General features: G+C 41.8%; 1 protein-coding gene across 2 annotated transcripts in view; it reads left to right on the forward strand.

Moving 5' to 3' along the window:
* The window catches only part of LOC118314266 (phosphatidylethanolamine-binding protein 4), a 49,762-nt gene extending 33,107 nt beyond the window's left edge, over nt 1–16,655 (forward strand). For both annotated transcript variants that reach the window (XM_035640601.2, XM_035640602.2), the window contains 3 exons: nt 9,329–9,374; nt 9,923–10,039; nt 16,455–16,655. In XM_035640601.2, the coding sequence (XP_035496494.1) occupies nt 9,329–9,374; nt 9,923–10,039; nt 16,455–16,546 (255 nt within the window). In that variant the 3' untranslated portion in view covers nt 16,547–16,655. The remainder of the gene's footprint in view (nt 1–9,328; nt 9,375–9,922; nt 10,040–16,454) is intronic.
* Nucleotides 16,656–19,126: the final 2,471 nt, after the last annotated feature.

The following is a 19,126-nucleotide window of genomic DNA, read 5'->3' on the forward strand; positions in this document are numbered from 1 at the left end:
CTATTGGTCACCGTCAATAAAAGCATAAAAGCATTTATTTCCCACGTTTGTCAAATTAACAGCATACTCCATCTCCCATAGGACTTGTAAGGTTCATTAACCTTTCTGTGAAGTGGGACAGGTTTCCAGCAGTTACCATAACCTCTGCCTGGCTCCTACCTCAATTATAATAGAAGAATTAAACATCCAGTGATTCAAAACAGTAATGCTGCCTCTTAAATCCCTTTGTACCGGCTCTCAGTTGTTAATGACTAAAGACACTGAATGAACTGTGGAGTTATCAACAGCTATAACAGTGGACAGAATCAAATGGCTACTCCTAACAGCAGGAAATGGAGGCTGTGTGTACAGTTTTTGGATGATGGCCAGCATTTCCCGTTTCTAAAATTATTATTTGTCTTTTAGATGTCATGTTGCCTTTGGTCATGAATGCGTTGGATTAACGGTACATATCACGGTTACTCTTCATCTATTTTGAAACAGTCGTGGCTCTTCATTTGTATTTAACTTGTTGTAAATTTCAGGATATTTCACTGAAAGTTTCAAATCTTGCTGTGCATTGGCTCACCCTCCTTCCAAAGTCAAAAGAACCAACTGACCTTGGACTAATTAAGTGGTCAATTACACGCCTGTTGATCTCTTTTAATTTCCCCAATAATTAGATTAATTGTGTGGGCAAAGAGTTTCCTTCTCTTGTCCACCTACTCCTACTCCTCCTTCATCCTCCTCCTCTCCCTCTCACTTCTTTTTCTCCTCCTCCTCCGTGCCCGGGCCCACAAGGATCCAATACTCATTTATTTTGTGTCACTGTTCACACCTCAAAAAATATTTTAATTCTGTGCCTTTGACTGTTTAATAAGCTTAATTTCCCTCTTCCTCTCCCGCCCCCTTACATCTTCCCCCGTCCCTTCATGTGTTAATCAAAATCCAGCACCGGCCTGGATGTATTTGCAGGCATACAGCTCTATTATCATCTCTCCATTTACTATCTCCATGGAGGCCTCATGTTTGTGTGTGCGCGCGCGCGCGTGTCTTCTGATGCTACTTGTAGGCAAGCTCAGGCTGGGATTTTCCAGTGCCACCCCCGACAGTGGGAAGCCCTATATGGGGACATGTCAGCGCCTTGTTTTGCTTGTGCTGATGAAGCTGGGGGTGGGGCGAGTGGGCAGCCTTGTTCAGGTTCCAGGATTTCCCTTCAAATGAGTCAGCCAGCCCCCACTCAAACCGACTGTTACCTTGGGAACTCAGGCTAGGGCTTCCCTCAACAGTGCTAAAGTACAGACTCATCAGCACCCATACTCACAAACACACACATGCGCGTGCGCACACACACCCAAACACACAGTAGCGGTAAGGGAAGCAGCACCCAGGTTGGATGAAATTACCTTGTTAATATGCTCTCACTGTGGCCTGTACTCTGCCCTGTTAGGCCCAATCTGCTCCGTGAGAATGAGATGACCAACACTGGCACGGCCACTTTGTCGAGGCGGATTTGTAATGTATGCAAATTAGACTTAATAGATGGATGCGATAATGAGTTTGGGTGGCTAGTGTCTTAAGTCAGTGGTCTGAGTAATGGTGTGCTTCCTTTCTAATGAGCATGACCAAGGGAGTGTAGGTTGTGGTACATCACAGCGTGTTGGGTGAAGTCAGTGATGGCTGGAGTTCACTTAATAACTGGACTGTTTGTGTTTCCAACTCAATTCATTACCAAAGCCAAATGAGTTTCTTTACTAAAGCCATTAGTCCAGCAGGCTATTGTTAAGTGGGTTAATTTGTCGATGCACTGGAGCAGATCGAGGGTGACTCCCCCACTTGCTTTCACGTGCTCAGCTGATCACCATTAGGTTCCTCTACCAACCATTCACCCCAGACTTGAGCCCATTAGGTTTTTACACAACACACGCTTAAAATGTTAAGAGACTCAAGAGAAAACTGATTATCAGACTGGTGATGATTTCATTGCTTATTTATTTCTGATTCATTCAAATTAAAATTGAAATGTAACTAGTACAGTTACAGTATTATTTATTGTATGCTTTAACTGGTGTAATTTATTAAGTTGCATTTATTGCGATTTTATTTTGTTTTGTTTTGTGATGAGGGTCAGAGTGGGGGGAGCAGCTACATCACTCTGTGTACTTTTCAAAACAGGAGGGGGAAAAAAATGCCATCTTCCAATTATGTCAAGTCTACCAGCTGCTCAGCCAAGAGGTTAAGCTTGTTCTCCACAAAGTAAAGGCTGGCATTCCTCCCGGGTCACGCAGCATTGAGATTTGCCGAGGTCTGTTTGGCCTTGTTCAGGCCTGGCGTTAATAATCATGCGTTCACAAGTGGAAGGCTCGAAGTACGGGTACGAAGATGCATTGAGGACCCATTTCTCCTCCGATCGCTCGGGCCACATTCGGAGGTGGTCTGAGACGCACGTGGCCACGTTTGTTTTTTGCAGTGTGAACACAAATGCGTCCTGAGCCACACTGAGGGATTGCCAACTAAGCTGGTGTCCTCAGAACCACTACAGTTTCATAATGAACCGAAATATTTTACACTTCTTCTGTGTGAGTGTAGATTTTCTTTTTATGCTTCTACCTAAATGAGCTGCGCACTGATACACTCAGCCCCTCCTTTCCCCTACCCTCTCTGTCTCGCTCTCTCTCACACACACACACACACACACACACACACACACACACACACACACACACTGACCTATCTGTCATTACAGACTGACTGAATTTGGTCTCTGTGAATACAAATTATGTATATGTGTATTTGTATAAATAGCGGGGAAGTCAGATTAAATGTTAAAAGTGGTCACTCGAGGCCCATGTGGAGACACCTTCTAATGCCAGGTTTGAACGAACGTACTTGGAGTTGTCCACTTGTGATCGGATCCACCTGAACAGGGCATTTGTGTGCCACCTTGATCTATGAGAGACGTGTAGGGTAGCCAGTTCCAGCTAACTGTGACGTACTGGAGGAATATGGTGAACCTCGGTTTCGCAGTGCAGTTGAAAGTTGACCAGTTCATCTAAGATCTTTGAAGGCCGACCTGAAAAATGTAGCAAATTTAGGGCACTTCGGGGACATACTCCAAGGCCAGCTGGAAGTGTAAGAGAGACACTGCATTTTGAAGAAGCCTTACAAACCAGTAATTCATCCCTAATGGCCTGTGGCCTGTGTCAGATGTGGCAACAAGAGCAAAACAGTCACAAAAGCTCACAGAGTGTGGCTGTGGAATTCCTCGCTCAACGTCTGTCTTCATTCTGACCACAGAACCCATGGTGCTGAGTCCACTTGCTTAATTATGTCTGCGTCGAGTGTCTTCTGACGGTCAGCAGACACAAGGTCCTGCAGTTTTAGGAGGGGTGGCCCAGGTGTGGCAACACGACGGCCAATTAGGACATGTCACGTTTGAGGAGAGAGTGATGTTAGAGGGTTGAGTGGCAGCTGACAGAATTGTTGCCTACTGTGTTGGTAAAGTCAAACATAAGGTGATCTACCTGGTTACTTCTTCTTATTATTATTCAGGAGACTCTTGTCAACTTCGTCGTTTTAAGAAGTCAGAGATTTCCCTCTGAAATCTTCCATGTCCGGCATTACTAGATAAACAGAACAAACTAGGTTCTTTTTGAAGAAAAAAAATTCTCTGTTTTTCCTCCATCTAAATAACTTTAGTCCCCGTGCAAAGCGGTAATGTGATTCTCTCTCCCACTTGAAAAGAAGAACTGTGTTTAACCTGTAAACTGCGAGGTTCCTTGTTAGACACAGACTTTTAATTCACAATAACCCTGCAAATGAATGGGCTGATTACTGAGGCGACGATGAGCAGGCAGTCATAAGCACTTGGCTTGAGTGGAATAGGCGAGGGGGGAGGGTTGGCTGTGGCGGTACAAGTCCAGCCTCAGAAATAGAGCTGTGAACACCATCTGTCATGCTCTCTCTCCCCGTCTGTTAGCCTGACTGCAAGTAAAAGGGAGAATGATGCTCTCAGAACTGCATTACAAGGACGTGGGTGCTGATTGTCGTAGGTGTGGGTTTACAGGGTGTGCAAGGGAGGGGGAGGAAGCGGTGGATACACAAGTAGGTGCATGAGTAACTCTTGCTGACAAAGGGAAGCACTCACCCACACAGAGAAAAGAGAAGGGTTGTTGGGCAAGTGGGTATTCCTGATGAAACCGCACCCCTGCACCCACCCACCACCTCCTCACAGACTCCTACCTATTGGCTCCTGTCAGAGGATTCCTCGCAGAATGTATGTGGACACATTGTACAAACACACTGCTCATATTCTCCTTAGGGCCTCGAGAAGTTAACAAATCCATGGATAACATTAGGACTAATTTCAAACATCAGTTATATTTACCTTGATGCCTTCAGTTGCTCTTAGTCACTTCTGGAGGTGTATCGGCGTCCCATCTGTTATCAGTTTGTAGAATTCCATGATGGTGATAATGCTGCTATCAACTGATTCGGCTTCATTGTTTGTGTTATGATAGAATTGTTGCTCCGGACCAGCCTTGGTTGTGCCACACTCCGAACAGAGAAACAGAACATTGGTGGTTGGAGTGTCAGGCTATTGAGTGACCCACAGGAAGAAAAAAAAGCTCTGCTGCATAGCCCTTTACAGATTTTAGAATTATTCATTGCTCACAACGTGTAGGTTGTTTGGGATCCTTTGTGCTTTTTGTCTGAGTCAGAGTGTGAGAGTCAGTAAAACATGCAGGCAAGCTGGGCCACAATGAACAGCAGGAAGAGGCAGGATGAAGTGTTGTAACACCACAGCTGGACTTGGATTAGTTAGATCTGATAGCTGCCACATTTGAACAGAACAATCTGCAGAAATCTTTTGCGAAACTTGTTTCTTGAACATTCAGAGACAAGCGGTGGATTATATAGTTAATCAGTTGTTTGCATGGTCATTTTTTGTACTTGCACTTGAACGCAATGCTCTTTCCCATTACTGCCCTCCACAGGCCGATCAGAGGTCCAGGTCAGTCATACAATGGCTTAGAGGATCTCTGTCTTTTTCATCAGCCATTATTTCATGAGCCATTTACCAGAGATCCCGTTCCCTGTTGTGGGCCACTAACCCTACTCACTGTCCACTCTCCCACCCCCGTTGACTGCTCAATAGTTCTCGGCCTTGTGTATATGAAGTGAAAATGTCCACTTTTGCAGTTTCTTCATCCTTCTCTGCTAAATATGTAAATATTAAACTGCCATATTGACACCTTCAGTGTTTGTATCTCTGTCAGTTTGTGCTTCTCCCACACTGTGTGATTCATTGTCACAAGTTACAAGAATGGGTATTTCCCTAGTATGAGGATGCAAAGAGCAGTCACATTATGTTTGACTAAGTGATTCTGGAATAACTCTTACATTCATTTAATCTTGGTAATTTATTTCATGCTTTGTTTGTTTTGTAAACTCTTTGTCCCTCAATAAAAACATTTCTTTAGTTTCTTTATTGTATTTATGGTTGTGCATTAAAGGATTTCTATATTTCTCCAACCACGGGTTGATGATAACAAAATGTCCATGTTATCATGCTGATTGACAGTTGATGATGTGTCATAGTTTAAACTTTGTCATCTATAGTTACAGTAAATCATAGGACATTTATTTAAATCAATACTTTATCTATCAAGTATTTATGTTACTGCAACAGTGTTTTGAACAACCAATCTGTTTGTATGTGACCTTGGTAATATAATTTTCTTCAAAATGAAGTAAAGCAATATTTAAATATATATATAGTTTGTTTGTAATATGTAAGATATATGTCACGTAAGAAAAGTTTAGATTGCAAATATCTTTCTGTGTGATTTTGGTAAAAAATATTGCTCAAGTGTGCAGAATGATCCAAAATACACAAATGGCCCCAAATTAAGGTGATATCGTTTATAGTCTGTTCAAAGAAATAACTCATACTCATGAATATATATTTAAAAGGTAAAGCCTAAATGAGTACATATCTATACAGAAACACTGATATCTGTGTTCCCTGTAACTTTAGAGGCACTGAAGCCAGTTCTAGTCTTCTCCCACTTTCAGCTGTTGAAATGGCATAACTTGCAAATGTACAACAGTTGAAATACTGACACCGTGGCTGTTAGTACTCTAGTGAAGTTTATAGTAAATATTCTGATTTTAATGGTGCTTTTTCCATTCTGTTTTTGAATTTAAACAAAATTCTCACAGAGACAACTAACGCGAGAGCATCTATATATTTATTGTTTTGTTCTGAATGAATCAGTGGTGTGCTTCACATTTGGATTGGATTGTGCACTTTGTTTGTCCAAACAACAGGTTTCTCTGACATCTACATTATGTAACTTTTATCTTCAGCTGAATGTCAGTACGGAGACAGACCCGAAATATAACTGCTTATAGTTGATGAACACTGTACAGAAAAAGAGAGAAAGAACACGTTTTGCAAAAAATCATACTAGAGAACATAGGAAATAATGAACCAACACACTTGCACCACATCATTAGACTGTTATTCTAAAGCCTTTATCAGATAGTCCTTAAACCATAATTTATATATCAGGTACCTGTAAATGATAAATATAAAGGTTAACATTTATTCCTTTTGGTTGTGTCTGCTATCAACAGACATGTAATTCATAGTTATACTTATTTAATAGAATATATAATATATCATAGTTATACTGACATAATATAATTGTTTATACTTGGGAGCTTTACAGTGTCCTTCTCATCGCTTTTAACTTTTCTTACCCTGAGCTCAGAGCATTATTGTAGCTGAAGGTATCACTGACCCAAAATTAACATTATCAGTACATTTAGTGGCCTTGGTTCCCTCCAACAACGCTGTCATAGATTTACTATATATGATATGTTACAAGTTTGTCTGCTTCAAACTGTCAAAACATCTGTCATCTATGTTGAAATATAAAATGAATGTGGCTCACTGTTTTTGAAATAACCAAAATGAGTGAAGTGGTGGTGGGTACAACACGATACACATTGTGTGAGCCTCATAATTGTATCACACACCTAATGTATGATATCATTTCCGGATTGTTTATGGGTGCGGTTATCTAGGAAATTATTTAACTGGGTTGCGAGCATTAGGTGAATTTAATTAGGTGAAACTGTGATGAAGTCTTTCCTTACAAGTTCAGTTTGACTCATGTAAAGCATCATTCCAATTTTCAGTACTTCTACATGCCATTGTTGCATTTTGTCTTTGACCACACCTTTTAGCTGTATAAATTAGCATTAATTATAGTGTATTTCTAATTATATGAAAAACTACAGGAATAGAGTGATACACATGAAAACCAATACTTTTAGCTGAACTTGTCTCAATAAACAATTAACTGAGCAAGCGGCTGTCAATCATGTGGTTGTCTGAACTTTGCACGCTTTGTGCCCCACCCCCACATCAGGGTCCCTGAGGGAGGCCGCCCACCATGTGAAAATGTCCTGTAGATTAGTGTGAGCAAGTCCGTCACTCCCCAGTGAACATCCATAGTCGCTAACCTCTACACTGCCCTGCCCTGTCACACCTACTGTGATACCCGCTCTGCTCTGGATTAGTTCAACCACTATACACACAAAACTGATTAACTTTAAGTTGATGACATCTGGTTTATATTAATATATGCCAGTCCTGCGTATGATTTACTTGTCTTTTTATTGTTTGGCAGAATGTCGAATATTGTATTATTTATTATTGTTTTAACTCTGCATTGTGATGAAATTAAAAGGGCACCGGGTGCCGCGGAGAACGAGCGAGGGACGAACATTGAGATATGGTAAAATGTTGCACGCTCAAATGTTGACTACCTGTTGCTATGGCGATGGGTTTGGATCCTGCAGGCTGCAGGACTCTTGCTATTTCTAAATAAAGCTTTTTTTTTCTCACTCATCAGTGGATGAAGATACAGTTGAAACTAATCTTCTGAATTGCATCAGTCTGAGTAAACACTGGTGATGTGCACTAATATCTTTTCTGCTCAGCCTTCTAAACAGTAGTCACACCACTAAAGATAAGATGATGCACATGCGGGACACATGCTTTACTAGTGCTACTTTTTAACATTTACAATATTATAAATCATAAAACTGATATTAATGAACGCATCACTCCAATGTTTCAGTGCATCTCAGTGATTCTGGCTTACAATTAGCGATACACTACAGGCTTATAACTATAGCATTAATTTAAACTGGCACCATGTACAGTACCAATTTCATCTCCCTCTACAAAATGTAATTTTGCAGTTTAAACTATGTCTGAGTCAGTTAATTCTACATCCCTAAATAGAAATGCAGCATAATGTTTCTTTCTAAAAATCTGTATTTTATTTAGTTCTGTCATCCAGCAAACTGAGATTTCTACGTAAAGGATCAAAGATGAGAAAAACAAAACACCCCTAGCCATGCATGTCTTTTGTCTTTGCACGCAGGCCAGTAACACAGTACCTTTGTCACCCTGTGGGGGGAGCCTGTGCGTGGAGAAAAGAGGACAGAAATAGGTGCAGAGACCTGATATTTGATGCCTGTGATGGGGACTTCCATGCTCACCTAAAGTGGGTTTTGGGTGATTTCACAGACAAGATATTTAGTGATTATCCTCCCACTCGAGGATGCAGCCGTCTTGTAGTAAGCAGCCAAGTCTATTAAACAAATACTTATGTTTGCGCAGAGTGAAGTCCCTGACACTGTACTTCCCGGGGATGGAGGAATTACATTTGACAAATATACATTAAAAAATTAGAACTATCGGTGCTTCAGATCGGTATACATATTGTCTGTTTCTAGGCGACAGGTTAATAATATTTAAAAGTTGCTACCTAGTAATCCACCCAGTGGATAATTCCCAGACAGTATTTATAATTATCTCTTATCTTGAGTTATGAATTAAGGTTATATTCAGTTTTGGCATATTTTAATAGTTTTGATATATCTCTGTAGTGGAGCTATTTTATATTAAGTGAAAATTTACTATCATTCCGCAATGAAAATATTAAATGTTGATTGTGTTATGTCTTCCCGTGACAATATTTGCTGTAGTCAAAAATCAGCTGGTTTGACTTTAAAAAATGTTGCACCAAATAAATTTGGCCTCTGAAGTAATTGGCCTCTCCATCCTCTCTCTAGTAACAGCGGGTGGGTGTGTTGTAGGAAGCAGTGTAATGGGCCCACTAAGCTGTCTTTCAGTCAAATTATTAGGTATTCGTGGTCATCTTGAAACAACTCTTTAAGGTTTGGCAGCGAAGTGAACTCACCTAACTCTCCTTCTAAATCCCCCAGATGCTTTGCCTGATTGACTCTGTGTCTGAATTAACAGGGAGATGCACTTACGAAAGGACAGCTGCAAGGAACCACCCTCACTGGTAACTATGGTTTTCAATGGACCATTCATTTTTCAACCTTACTCATTGCATCTTGCTTTTCTTTAATTCCACGAGCGTATCTGACTCGTTTGCATTGTGTAAGCTGTACAACACACTTGTAAATTACATATTTTGTCGTTTAGATTATTCCTTAATGTGAAATTGGGCCTGTAGAATTTCGGTCTCATTATTATGAGTTCAATGTTTTATTTCATTATATCTTACAGCGATGTAACCTAACACTGACTGATCCTGACCTCTTGTCTTTGGGTAATCTTACTTCCTACCGTTGTTTTGCAGCAGATATTTGTGAGAATAACGTGTCACGAGTGCACGTCACTGTCTTGAGGTGTCTGTGTTGGTTAAGAAGGTTAATCCAAAGAAAAACAGTTGCCCGGGGTTACAATTTTTTTTATACCCACAGCTACATTTTATTTATTGTAATCTAAAAAATTAAACCTGGATGCTTGACAGAGTTTATGTAATGCGATGTAATATCATTCACCAGTCTCAGCTCTCCTCATTCAGATTTCTGTTTGTCCACGCAGACTATTATCCACCGACCCCGCCACACAAGTCCGGTTTTCATCGCTACCAGTTCATGTTGTTTGAGAAGCTTCCAGATGCACCAGTGTCCCTCACCGAACAGGAAACGTCATCCCGCGGTAATTACTCCGCTCACCAGCACCTTTAGGTCAGACTAACATTGGCTGCTGCAGTATCATCTATCATATGCCAACACTGATCAACACAACTGTCGACAGTTAGTTGAATCCACATAGATGGATCTCACAGAGGTACTGAAACTGGAGGCTCAAACATTTCCTCTAAAATGAACCCCCTCATAGATTTTTGTGGTTTTATGTTTGGTGATTTAAGAAACTTTTATAGACAGGTATGCACTGCTGCAATGTAAGTTAGATGACATTCAGTTAGAAGTCGTGTCATTTAACAATAGACCGATTTCGTTGATTGCCTCATTTGTTTGAGTGGGGTTATGTTAAAATGTTACCGTATTACATGTATTTTTTTAAATGTACGTGTGATACTTCTGGAGCTCCTGTTGTTTGTGCTTTTCATTTATTATTATATAATTTCTGATGACACTGCAGCAAGACACAATCTAACCATCTTGAAGTCCATCCATCCATCGTCTACTGCTTTATCCATTTGAGGGTCACGGGGGGCTGGAGCCAATCCCAGCTAACAGTGGGCGAGAGGCGGGGTACACCCTGGACAGGTCGTCAGCCTATCGCAGGGCCACACACAGAGACGGACAACCATTCACTCTCACATTCACACCTCTCCAATTACCCTAACCCCATTCTGCATGTCTTCGGATTTTCTCCACACAGAAAAGCCCTGGTTGAACCGGGATTCGAACCCAAAACCTACTTGCCGTGAGGCGAAAGTGCTAACCACTATGCCACCGTGCAGCCCCATGTGTCATTATGCACAATTCACAAACAATTATGAGCATTTAATCTAAGCATTACGCGGTTGCTTTAGGAAGATCATTTTCTCAAAGTGCTTGAACTTGACAAGGGAAATGTTAATGAGGTTAGTGAGTAAGTGCCTCCAGGGTCAAGACAAGTATTGTTGGCTCCCACGCATACCTGCACGAGTGTGCCTGACCACGTGTTGTTCAACTCTGCCAAACCTTACATTCTCATCAACCATGACAATAGACATGAGCATTCTCTTCAGTTTTTAACTTGATTTCTGAGTTTGGCTGTCTCTTTTGCAGAAAGACAGTTATTGTTTTGTTTATACTTCAGGTTTTCTGACTTGGATGTACAGTACAGTACCTCGCAGGAGGCGTGCATGGCTGTCTGTTCTACTCGGGCCACAACCGGTGATTTGGGGGGAGATCAGGGCGTTTTGAGACTTCAAGCACTGCGGCCGTGAACGTGCGGAGCTGCCAGTCTCTGCTGTTTGAAGTTTTGACAGCTATGTCAGCAAACAATCCAGACACATTAGGCTGAGGCCTGTTTGATGTTGAAACCTCTGGATAAAAGAAATGTCAAAAGAGGTGTAATTTTGGAATATTTCTCGTATCCGAACTCACAATCGGGGAGGATGAGGTGAAAACTTATCACATTTGGGTGTTCACTGTGTCAGAACTGGTTAAGCTGAGGAGATAGTAGCATGAATAATAGCCTGCTATTTTGAATATTTGAATATAGTTTTTGTACAAAATCAAATTATGCATATTCATTTTCTGCTACCAGCTCAAATCCATAGTTTCCCCCACATTATGAAGCAGTTGATCTGAGTAGATCCACCCATCCTTAATCTACTAGATGACTTTATCTACCGGTGTAGCACTTCCTCTCTCCCTGCAAACTGCTCTCTCCATTCAAGGGAAATGAAATTAAGAAATTCTCTTTTGGATAATTGGATGCCTCATTTAATGGGTCAATCCAGGAGATGATAACTGTGAATTGTAAAGAGGGCAACGGAAATAGATGCTGTGTGTGACATATTACGAGTGAAAGCCTAGTCATGCTTTATGAATTGAAAAAAAAAATGAAATTTACAGTCCTTATTGGTTTGGCTGAGTTTGTTTGTGTACCTGCTGTATTATTATTGGCCTCCACTTGGCCATGAGCACATTATTCCTGCACAGGCAAGTGGAACAGGGGGAATCCCATGTCTCCCCACCTCCTCCGTTAAGTATGTTCTCTTATTAGCGTCTGTCCTCCCTCCATGTGGTATGACACAGAGAGCATTTTTCATAGCCCATGACATTAATTGATGTGATTTGCGAAGGGAGAGCATTTAGTCGTGGGTGGGAGACTCCTAATGATCGTTTTCCACTTCCAGTAGTGCAGTCATTGACTCGATTTCAGCACAAATTTGTCGTCTTTTTTCTTTTCATCTCTGACCATCACTTAAGTGATAAAGGGCTTGAACAATGAGAGGTGGGTCAGGGGAGTCTGCTGTGTCTCCGGCGTTAAGGTTATGAATGTGGGTCAGTGAACTGATGGTGACAGCTGGTTTGTTACACAAGGATCTACGGGGGGCTGCGCTCTTGGCATTGGGCACAGGGGCGTGATCATAGGGAATCCCCATTGCTCTGGCTCAGGAAGGGTGTCCCTGAACGGAGGCTGTCCCTGTGCCAGGGTGGGGGGCAAGCGTGGGCACACAGGCCCTCGTGATACTTGTCAGCCACTTGGCAAATCCTCAATATGGCCTGCTACTGTTTGGTGCCGGCGAGTCAGTTTGTCAAGGGAAACAGTGTTACAATGCCGGGCAGGGACACACTGAGGCCTTGAGAGAGGCCATCTAGTGTTGTTTCAGCCTACACAGTAGTTTGCACACACGGCGTTCACATATCCAGCCCTCTGTCCCCCGACTTGGACCTCAACCGATACAGACTGAGCAGAAACAAAAATCTGATGAAAACAAGAAAAACTCCATGAGAGTTCTCGGCCAAAAATTAAAGAGAGAGTTGAAAATGATTTTTTTTTTTTTTTTCACAAATTTTTTTTCTGATAAATTGCAAGGGAGAGGGTGTGTGTAAGGATCACATTTTGTGAGTGAATGGATCACAGTGGTGTTAGCTTCTGGAGGGTGCACGTTGCTCATCTAGCCTCCCAGAGCCCCTACTGCCAGCTCAGCACACTCCGCAGTAATTGAAGCCATTTGCAATGTTGCAGTGTGGTAATGGGCAGATCCATGTCTACCACCCACCCACAGCCTCTACCATTAATCAGAGCTGCGTGGAGTCAAGAGAGCCAGGATTTGGTTGCTACAGCAGGCCTGAGTTTCAGCCAGGAGTCGGCTGCCTTAAAGGAACACTTTGACGATTTTTGATTTTAGATGGTTTTAGCTCTTTTTTTTTGTTACTCTCTCTCTCTCCCTCCCTCCCTCACTCTCTTCAACAGACACTTTTCAGGTCGAGGGTAAAAGTTCTGGGATTTATGTTTGACTTCACTTGAAAGTGAAGTATCACAGTGTGGTTAGAAATAATGACTGAAATCTGTCGTCAAAGTAAAGCTGAAAAAAAAACAATCAATTGATTACAGTAGTTGATTAAAAAATGCCCAATTAATAATTTATATAATTACATAATCCATAAAAAGCAAAGGTCAAATATTCCCTAGTTGCAACCTCTCTGTCGTGGAGAACTGCTGCTTCTCTCGTGTAATATTGTGAAAACTAGCAGTCAAGCGGTATTGTACTTTAAGAGGGGATTTGATGATGTTAAATTGAACAGTAGGAAGTTGTAATGGACATGTCATGAATTCATATGTTAATTAGGGGATTATCTAATTGACCAGAAACTAACCAGCACCAATTTTGACAACAGATTCATTGTTGTCATTTCTCAAGAAAAAAGGCCAATCCTCTGGTTACAGCTTCTCCGCTTTTCTTCTACAGCCAGTTGAATATAAATATTTAACAAATTAATTAATTAATTTCAAAACATTGTAATAGTGATGCATTAAAATAAACGAACCGCTCTTATTCAGTGAGTATCTTGTGAAAAAAGGATTCAAAGCGAAGTGAAGGACAAAACGCAAAATGGTGTCTCTGAAATATGACAGGAGAAGAAAATGAACCCACTATTACTCAATTCATCCCTTTAATATTGAATATGGAGTCTCTTCTTAACAGTGTAGGCAGCTAATTTGACAGCAGGCTATGAGCTGACACCGGCAGCCACACAGCGTGACTCTGCTCCTCGACTCCAAGGCATCTGCCTTGCTGAGGCATCTCTGAGCCGCTGTTCTGTGGCTATCACCTGACCTCTGATGGCTGATAAACAACTTCCCCCTGGTGACATTAGACGCTGCTTTAGCATTACTATGAATCTTATGCAAAAAAAAAAAAGAAGAAGCTCAGTGAAGCTATTAACCTGCTATGACTCCGGTTACTCTATTGCAATGAACAGGATCACTTGGTTTTGAGTAGTTCAGAGACACTATAAGAGGTTTAACAGGGACACCGCCCACACCACCAAATGTAGCTGTTTCACCTCACAGCAGCCCTGATCTTCTTGCCATACCCAGACAGAGAAGCAAGGTGGAAACAAAAGGGGAGGCAGGAAGACTTTAACATCGCCCTGAGGTCCCACACTATCTGTCCTTTCCATGAGCAGGCAGATGGGAGAGGCGGAAACGCGTCTGTGCACTACAAACAGACACCAGCCTATTTTAGGGTCACTTGTAAGTCTAGGCATTTGCAGGGTACCAGTCAGTGTGATGTTATGAATTTGCCTCATTTTGGATTGTGCCCATTGATTGCACAGATTTAGACAGGATTATGTGCGACAAAGCCTTACAAGCATCGCCTGGTTTTGACTCTTCGCGTGATCAATATTCTACAATAAAACTATGTTCAGTGTGATATTTTCTTGAAATGTGATTTTGCCTTACACTCCTAAAAGCCAGGTTCTCCCCATGAAAAGGGAAAGAGAAAGTGTGAGTATTTACACATGACTGTCATGGGAGTCGAATCTGCCACATGACTCGTGAACTATATCCCAATATTCAGTGTAAAGTTTGTTGTCCTCCAGCTGCCTCACCCCTCAGCTCCCTTTAAAGAGCTGCCTCTGAGGGGTGATGGACCTTGTTCTGGACATGCAGCGGATTCTGGGCTCTGCAGAGGCGGTGCATTATCTTCTTCCAAAGCTCCGGCCAGAGGGGCCACGAGGCCATGCCCTATCATACAGCCAGGTCACTTGACTTCATTGCCCTCACTTGATTATTGGAGCCCTTTCTGCAGGCAATCCCCATTCACAGAAAGGACGAGGTCCAGGTAGTCGTCTGCTCATCTCCCAGCTATTATTCATCATCTTCCCCAGCTGAGCTCAAAGCTCGACTTGACCTCATGTCAAGCGCAGACACACTGAGGTGTCAATCTCATAAGCTAAACATGATGGGAGGATCAGGAAGAGTGAATGAGCCCTAAAATAATTGAATAATAATTTACTGGTTTTATAGATAAATACAATAATATATTTTATAAAAAGCCTGAAATATCACAGCCTTGAATGAGAAATTTTGTCTGAAATGTGTTTTAATCCTTCTGATTTGTTTCTGCGTTGACGGTTGGTGAGTGCACTTGATGTGCATGGCCCTGGTGAAGTGCATTTCTGTCGCCCAGATTTCCTCCAAACTGCGGGAGGATACAAAGTGTGGCTCCCCGATGGTGAAAACAGAGACGTGTAGGCCTGCAAAGCAGCTGCAGCATGAGGTCCAGAGCCGCTTCTATGCAGTCATAGTGGGACTCGACCCCGCGTCTGCGAGACCATTCTCCCTACAGATGTGGACCATTTCAAATTGGCTCTCTTTTCAAAAGGTTAACTTTCCTACGCAATTCTTGAGCAGCTGTTAATGTAATTACTTCACATACGGAAATACCAGAATGTCAGTGATTCCCTGGATTACGGAGCAAGGCATTGTCTTATGTACACCCTGAAAAGTGAGGCTGCAGACAGACAGACACTCCTTCTTTCTATAATCTGTTGAAGTATGCAAGCATAAAGCATGCAGGATTTTGTTACCTTGGAATGATAAACTTTTCTTGTGTGTGTGTCTTTGTATAAAGGCAGGGGAAGCTGCAGGGAATCATCGGTCGTCAAAATCTAAGAAGTGATATTGTCATACCAGCCGGATGGCCGTCTGGTGTTTGTTTAAAAGGGGAGGAAAGAAGAAAAAACAGTCCAGGCGATTGAATCATATCTTCTTGCCAATACGTCCTTGTGTTCCCACCTCCATCATTACAGCAACATGTTTTATTTTCAGCAGTGCTGTTCTCAGTGACTCACATCCCAGAGCCATGTGCTGCTCAGTTAGGCCTCAGATCCCTTAAACATGGAGCAAGCGGTCATGAGAAATGCCCTCAAAATGCACCAAAGGCTGCGCTTGGACTGGGCTAAATTTATATCGTACATCGTTCGGGATACAATCATGTCGTCTAATAAACTTGAGGTTTAACTGCTTTGAATTATCTTCAACTATCTGTAATAAAGTCTTTAATCAGACTGAGAACAAGCCTGGATTTTAAGTACACTTGCTCCCCTAATAGCTATAAATGCTAATAAATATCTGTGTCATCCTGCTTCAACAGGTAAATGGGATCTTCAGGCCTTCATCACAAGGTTTGATCTGGGAGAGCCTGTGGCCACTCTGCAGTTTCTCACCCAAAACTACAAAGACTGAAGGATGCTCGAGCGCCTGAAGGATGTTGTGGAGGAAGAATCTGCCTGTACAATATTATAAAACAATGTTCCCTCACTTTCCCTGAATTAAACAGCGTAAATGATCCAAAGCTTGCTACAGGTCAACCCTCTTTGTTTCTATCTTATCGCAGAGTTAGAAAGAGATTTCCTCTTTGTGTTACACCAGCTGCCTGGTTTTGATGTTGCCCTGTATCTCTGTCACGTGGTCTGGAGCGGGAGATAGATTTTGACCTCACTGGGGATTTCTTATTAGTTTCCAAACACCGTAAACAAGAGAAGGAAGACGGCCTGATATCACAATTTGGTGTGGAAAGAGTTGATTCTAATTCAGGGGCGGAAACACGTCAGGGCCAAAAAAAAGGAAGTGGGAGGTGAAACCGACACCGCAACACAGCCGGATGCTGCAATGGAACTTGAACCAAAATACTCTACAGAGTGACAGGACAGGGGGAGGAACTGCAGGGCCTGTGGTATATTGGGTGAAGGGAACTTGCTGTTTGTGTAATTGTTTATCATATTTCCATTGACCACTCTCACCCCAATTGGAAACAATGAGCTACTTTAGGGACCTAGATTGATTTTTCTGAAGTAAAAAAACCCCGTCTCTGTCTATATACTGAAGTGTCCTTGATTTAACTTTGGGATGATGAACCTGCACTGAACCTTGGACAGTTGCATAAGAGACCCACCTGGTAGGTCTGCAGAGGATGGTTTGAAAACTTAAACTTTTCAACCCTTTCACGAGGAGATACTTTTCAGACTTCACGGGTCTTTGTGGAGGGTGGGTCAGAATACCCCCCATGAGGCATATTGGTTTCTAACCAGCAACTCTCCTCTGGGAAGGGTTTGTATCAATACCCCAGATGTCGGAAAAAGGCTGGATTTACATGAGGGACTTTGATGTTCTGATGATCAATCTTTAGTTGGTGGTTTCATTGACCCTAATTTGGTGTCTCATCCATGGGCCAGGCAGGAGTAGGTAATGGAGGTTTTTGCTCCTTTGGTGGTTAAGCCAGCCTGGGTAAACCCCTATGCACCCTCTCCGTGAACTCTGGGAGATCATTGATCAGATTGTCCTGCATCTGCTTTGTTTGCCTCCCCGACTTAACAGTCAAAGCAGCAGCGCCCACAAACAAATCAACCAAAACAATGCACATTTATATGCACACACTTAGTCAGAGAGTCCACTGCTTCTGAACAAACGTATTTGTCAATTGGAATATCGCTCTTGACCTTGTTTTACCCATCTTTTTTGACTTATGAAATCACATTTTTAACAATTGGCAAGTGGAGCATAATTCCACACTCATTGTGGAGCACGCCAAGTGGGAGAGCATTCTTCCAAACACCACCTACTTGAATCCATCAGTACACCATTAAAAGCCAAGATTTGTACTTCCAAATACACTGCATTTTTTTCCCTCCGTTATATCTTGGAGATATCCTGCCAAAACAGCTGGGTTTTGCCACTCAGCTTCCTAGAGTGTGTTTATTTTTACTCCAAATGTCAGGAGAGTTGAAATATTATGATTAAGAAAAACTGACAGCTGAGGTTGAATGTTGAAGAGTATATTGCCTTCTCTGGGAAAAAAAAAATATTCTTCTCACCTCCCTTGGTGATATGGCAAAGGCATTTAATATTTTCTTAATTTATTCAAACTTACATTAATTAAAAGGAATTTGTATAATCAATTCAATTGCCTAACCGGTACTAAGTGATCTAATATGCATGGTGTCTCGAGTCTGTCTCCTTCTTTTCTCTCTTCAGCTGAAGAAGTGCAGGAGATTTATTTCACCAGAAAATATCTGCGTTTTATCACTTCGCTGTGCTGATGAACGTGGATTTCAGAGTGACATCTGTTTTAATGCATGCCAACAGTATGGTCTGCTGACCACATTTGCATATTTTTGTTTTCTGTCTTCGACCTAAACATTCTGGCATTGTTCTGAAAACCTGACTGAATAGGTTCAGTGTAGTTCAAACCAACTGGAGATTTGTGTCCTGCCTGTGAGGAAAATTCACATGAATGTTCATGTTTTTAGGCTCTGCTTAACAACTGTCTACGTTCAACAACAAGCGATGGAGGATTTTGAAATGCAGCTTTTTGGCCTTTTGACCTTCCAGCTGAGGGATCTGCCCTGCATGGCCATGTACGTATACAGACAGATATCCGACTGAGGACAAGCTTAATGATTATCAACTAGAACTATTGCTTTTGCAACTTAACGTGCTGTACCTTTACAGATGGTGTGATGATGACAATTCTGGACATATTCATTATTTGCTCCTCCAACAATGCAGAATTTTACCGCATTCTGTCATATGAAAAAAGGCTATAGTCCTCTTACTTGAACTTCTTTTCAACCAGATGTCTACTGGATAAAATTGAAATTTGATGCTGGTCAGCCTGAATAAAAGGCTGTAAAACAAAAAGCATGAGTATGAGTTCTTCATCTGACAGCAGTAACTGGGCAATGCTGATTGAAAAAAAATACTTTTTGGACATGATTATCAGCAGATTGGTCTACTGTATAAGAATACATTTCTCATGATTGTTTG

The sequence above is a fragment of the Scophthalmus maximus genome, chromosome 19, assembly GCF_022379125.1.
Source record: "Scophthalmus maximus strain ysfricsl-2021 chromosome 19, ASM2237912v1, whole genome shotgun sequence".
NCBI classification, from domain to species: domain Eukaryota; kingdom Metazoa; phylum Chordata; class Actinopteri; order Pleuronectiformes; family Scophthalmidae; genus Scophthalmus; species Scophthalmus maximus.